The sequence below is a fragment of the Myotis lucifugus genome, unplaced genomic scaffold (genome assembly GCF_000147115.1).
Source record: "Myotis lucifugus unplaced genomic scaffold, Myoluc2.0 scaffold_845, whole genome shotgun sequence".
Lineage (NCBI taxonomy): Eukaryota > Metazoa > Chordata > Mammalia > Chiroptera > Vespertilionidae > Myotis > Myotis lucifugus.
Window position 1 is genome coordinate 134,691 of NW_005871893.1, and position 5,355 is coordinate 140,045.

Here is a 5,355-nt window from a genome sequence, read left to right on the forward strand (position 1 = left end):
CATGTCTCTGCGGAAGCCGAGTGTCCGGCCGCCTGGCTTCAGCTGCGCCGCGCGGGGCAGCTCTTCCGCGCCCCGCGCCCCTGGCCAGGCCCCTCGGCGGGGGCCACGCGGACCCGCAGCAGTGCCTACGGCCCCCGCGCGCGGACCCCAGCGGGAGTTGGGGCTTGGGGGGCGGCGGCGGTGGGGCGGAGAGCCGGGGTGCGCACTTGGGCGCCCCTGGCCATGGCGGCGAAGGTGGACCTGAACACCTCCACCGACTGGAAGGAGGCAAAATGTAAGTGTGAGCAGAGGGGACGCGGGCGAGGGCCGCCCCACGTGGGCTTCCGCGGCTGGACGGCACCCCACCAGCAGCTCTTCCTCCTGAGACCGGTGGAAGTTGAGGCCCCCTATACCCTGGTCAGGACTCCCCCGTTCACAGCCACGCCTCCCCCCACCCCCCGCGTTCCCAGCCCCACAAACCAGTTCACCCCCACCGGGTCCAGGTCCCCTGTCAGGAGCGGAGTGAAGAAGGTGGCCGTACCCCACTGACATGGGTCACAGGGCACCCCCAGAGGTCATCCAGGACCTACCACCTTGCTCCGTTGTGCAGGAGGGAAACTGAGGCCCAGTGCTTGAGCGGAATAGCCCAAGGTCACTTGGGAGCTGGTGGCAGAGCTGACCTCAGGTTCCCGAGCTCCCCGTGTTTTGCATAGTGTGGCTCCTCAGGTGGCGGCGTGTTGGGCACAGTGGCAGGGAATGGGCTGAGGGGGTCGCCCTCCCGCTGGTGTCCCACCTGGTGGGATCAGATAACCCCAAGGAGTGGCTTCCCTGGGCAGGCCTGTCCCACCTCCACCTCCTCCCCAGTCACGCCTGCCTCTCTGGGCACGTGGTTTGGTGCCCTTTCGCCCTCATCCCTGGCCTCCTGCCACTTGTTAACAGTCCCTGCCCATTCCTGGGGGACACAGGGCAGAGATGGGGCATTGTGTCTGTGAGGACAGTGACATCACCCCCACAGGACAGGCAGGAGTCCCAGAGCTGGACTCTGCCCCCGCCCCCCTCCCCCACAGAGCCAGGAAGGGAGGCAGCCTGACCTGCAGAGCCCCAAATAGACCAGATGCCAGTTCCAGCTGCCCCTGCCCTTCAGGGTCTGCTCCCTGGGCCCTGGTGGCCATTCCCCGCTGGATCCCCTTTCAAAAGGGCAGAGAACGCAGCTCATTGGCTGCGCCCGCCCGTGGAGGGGCTTTGGCCAATGAGGCTGAGAAGGCAGGCCTTGGGCGGCCACGGTTGGGGGTGTAGGGAGGGCGTCCTCTCCGGATTGGAGGTAGAGTTTGAGATGATTTACCCCCATCACGAATCGCTTGGCCTGTGCTGGGATCTTAAAGCGCCCGCAGAAAGCACTTGACTGCTCTGTGAGCACAACGAGTGCTTATCATGCCCTCAGCGCTGGCCCCAGAACACCCATCAGGGCAGGGAGCAGGGGGCTGGCAAAGTCCCCCCGCAGGGGACAGCAGAGACACCCCCGGCAGGGGGACTGTCCCACAGGGAGCCTGGCTTCTCTGTCAGGGGACAGTAACGGTAACCCAGGATGGTGGGAAGGAGCTAGGGCGTCCAGGGGCCCCCGCACCAGGCTCAGATCTGCCTCAGTTTTTAGGATCCAGCTCCCTACCACCACCCATTCCTTGGTGCCCCTGAAAACTTCCAGATCTCACGAAGCTGACAGGCCAGGGATTCCCGGGCCCCTGCGGCGTCTCTGTCCCTCTGCTGGGATGTCCACTCCTTCGGTCAGTCCACTTTCACTGAGTGCTCTCTGTGTGCAGCTCTGTTTGGTGCTGGGGATGGAGCCACGAGTGAGACAGGGAAGGGCCCTGTCCTCACGGAGCTTCTACTTTGGGGGGGAGGAAACTGGTAGAGAATTTGGTCATCCAATGGGACAGTGCCAGGTAAAGGTCAGAAACTACGGCAGATGGGGCTGCCTGAGCTCCAGTGCCCTGTCCGGGGCGAGGGGGGAGGGCAGTTGGTCCCAGGTACCCCAGCACCAGGTGTCAAGTCCCCAGCAGGTGTCAGATGGCGGCACAGAGACCTCCATGTGTTTTAGTACCTATTGCTGCGTAACCAGTGAGTGGCTTCAACAGCAAGCATCTCCCTCTCTGGTGGTCAGGGCGTGGGAGTGGCTTAGCTGGGTGGTTCTAGCTCAGGGTTCTCGGGAGGCCTGGCGACTTGCTGAGGCCTGGAGTGAGCCGTTCCCAGGTGGCTCACTCACAGGAAATGGCTGTTGGCTAGAGGCCTCAGTTCTTCACCACGGGGCCTCCACAGGGCTGCTTAAGTGTCCCTACAACATGGCAGCCGGCTTCCCCCAGAGCAGGTGATCCAAGACAGGGAGCGAGAGGAGACCCAGCCGGAAGCCAGAAGCCACAGTGCCTCCTCGTGACCTGGTTTTCCAAGTCGAGCAGCGTGTCTTCTGCCTTATCCCAGGGCGTAGGTCAAGTCATGGAGTCCAGCCCACATTCCAAGGGAGGGAAATTAGGGTCCCCCTTTGGAAGGGAAGAGGATCAAAGAATTAGGAAGGTTGAGAACCACTGGTTTAGTCTCTTCTTGACCTTCATATGCACAGAGGCATACAGTGTGCCAGCGCCTTTTACTTCATATCTGCGATTCGTCCTCATTAGTGGGTGTGTTAACAGTTGGCTCTTTTTTCACGGCTGTTGATACTCCGTGGTGTGGATCTACCACAGTTAGTGTCCCGTCCTCCTGTTGATGGGCATGTGGGCTGCCAGTGTTGGGAATGAAGCTGTGTTGAGTATTCTCGTACATGTCTTTGATGGACATGTGTTCTCCTTTCTCTTGGGGACATACCTACACAGGCCTCCAAATGCCCATCGGTGCCTGAGATGGTCCTCTCTTAAAGACTGGTGCCCAGCCCTGGGCAGTGTGGCTCAGTTCGTTGGGCATCGTCCTGTGCACCAAAAGGTTGCCGGTTTGATTCCCTGTCAGGGCACATGCCTGGGTTTCGGATTGATCCCCTGTAGGTGGCGTGCAGGAGGCAGCCAATCAATATTTTGCTCTCATATCAATGTTTCTTTCCTCCCTTCCTTTCTCTCTAAAAGTCAATAAACTATTTTTTTTTAAATAAAAGCAGTTAAAAAAGCCTGGTGCATAGTAACCAAACTCACAAGATACTGACGTATAGGTCAGAAGGTTGATGTATAGCTCAAGGTGAGGAATTATGGCAGGAGGTGTGGAAACCCAGGTGCCTGGACGGAGCCTCCTCTCCCTGTGGGGAAGCCATGTGGAAGCCAAATCCTAGTCTTAGGTTCGCTCAGCAGCGCATGTTCTCTAACTGGGGAGCTGGTGGGATGATTTTGGAAGCCGAGCCCTCTGCCCGGGGCAGGCCGGGCAAGCTTCCCTTGGGGGACCTACCCACCAGGAGCCCCTTCCCTGGCGCTTGTTCCGTGTTGCAGTCTGTGTGCGGCGTTACCTGCCTGCCCGGGGCCCGCGTGCAGGATGCCCAGCCCCACGCATGGCCCAGTGAGTCCTCTGGACAGGTGGCCGGTTCTGCCTCACTCTGGGGATGCCTTTTCTCTACCCTCAAGGGAACTGCCCGCTTCCCAGGGCCCATTCTCCCTCTAGGTAAGTGAGGAGCATCGGGCTGGGTCTTCCTGAGGGGGAGACGTTCAGTCTTGGGGAGACCCCTGCAGTATCTGACGACACTGGCCAGGGTTACTCTCTCTAAATGAATCCCCTCCTGATCCCCTCAGGTGGTGGCTGTTCCTCGGAAAATTGTAGGAACAGTTGTGCTGGGAGGCAGTTGGGTGTGAAGGGACTCAAGGTCAGGCACTGAGGGCATCTGGGGACTGTCACCACGGGAGGGCCCAGCCTCCAGGAGAGGGGCCTCCTGACTGCAGTGGGGGCAGAGCTGTGTGCGGAAGAGAACGGGCATTGGTGACATCAGACCTGGGCCACCCCAGCACCTGCTCCCATGCTTCCCGAGCCTCAGTTTCCTCATCTGTGAAACAGGACCAACAACACCTGACTTGCAGGTTTTGTAGGCTGCACTGGGATGACGTCAAAACCATGTATACACAGCGGCCCACACGGTGCACGGAGGGTCCCCAGCGGCCCCCCCCCGGGCTTGTCTCCTCTCTGCTGTGTTCTGGCCACGGAGACGCTGAGCTTGAGTACACTTGTCCCTGCCATGCGGTCAGACGCTGGAGCTTGACCCGCACGTCCTGAGTCCTGTTTCCTCTCCCCGGGGGCTCAAGAAAGCACTCGTGTTCCAGCCTGTGTGCGCTGGCGGGGCGGGGGCTCGGTCCCACCAGTGGCGTCGCGTCCAGAGTGGATGATTTATCTGATTCGACTGCTGAGCTGGGACATTTTCCAGGCACACCTGGGGTGGGGGGCCTTCTCCCATCTGTCTTCGGAGGAAGTCGCCTTGGCACATTCCGGTGCGGGGGAGGCGAGGGGCAGGAAAGCCCCGCGGGGCTTCGAGCTTTGACAAGACCCCGCTGCTGGGGGACGGTGAGCCCCGGTGATGAATGGCCCTGCTGCCCTGTTCGCAGAGCCCGGCGTTACCAGCCCTGCCCACCTGGCCTTCTCCGGAAGAGGAGCCCCCTCCGCGCCGGCCTGCCCTCCCCTTTCTGAACAGCGGCTTGCAGGGCGCCACAAAGACTTCTTAAAACACATCATTGAATTCCCGCTCGCCTGCTGCACTTTATGGCTCTGGCGCAGCCTGCTTCCTCCAGCTCAGAAGCTTTGTCTGGGGTCAGGCCTCCCCATCAAAATTTACTGCAAACATCTTTTTACAACACCTGTCTCACTGAGCTGTGAAATACGCTCGCCTCCAAAACAGAAAGAAAATTAAAACCTGTGTTGTACATCTCTTATCAGAAAAATAAAACTCACTTGTGCTTTAAGTCTGCATCTGTCTTTCGGGCAAAAGGAGATGGATGATGTTATAATGTGTGGGGCACGTGTCCAGCCGAAGGGCCCCACTTCTCCCGGGCGCGTGAGGCGGGCCTGGGTGCCACCGGCGGGAAGTGGGGGTGACCAGGGCACTGGGAGAGAATCGCTGTTGTCTTCTCCTCCCTCGGGAGTCAGAGACCAGTGTGTGTAGCTCCTCTGATCAGCCCGGCCGAGACCTGGGGTTGAGGACAGGGTGCCCCCCATGCTGGCCTCGAGGGGTGTGTGCTTGGGGACCACGGACTGGAGGGACAGGCTGACACGTGTCCCCAAGGTTGGCACCCAGCGCTGGTGGCAGAGCTGGGAGCTCTGGTTGTCTTCCTCTGTCGTTTCTGAGAAGTGGGGGGGGGGGGGGGTCTTTCGGACTTGACTGGAGAGGGCTGTGCAGGCCATGGTCACTCAAGCCATGGGTGGGGGGGC

At 60.5% G+C, this 5,355-nt stretch overlaps 1 protein-coding gene across 1 annotated transcript in view; it reads left to right on the top strand.

Annotated features, from left to right (window-relative positions):
- The first annotated feature begins 79 nt into the window (after nt 1-79).
- MACROD1 (MACRO domain containing 1) overlaps nt 80-5,355 on the top strand; it is a 42,372-nt gene continuing 37,096 nt past the window's right edge. The window contains exon 1 of the mRNA XM_006106559.3: nt 80-274. Within this exon, the coding sequence (XP_006106621.1) occupies nt 223-274 (52 nt within the window). The 5' untranslated portion in view covers nt 80-222. The remainder of the gene's footprint in view (nt 275-5,355) is intronic.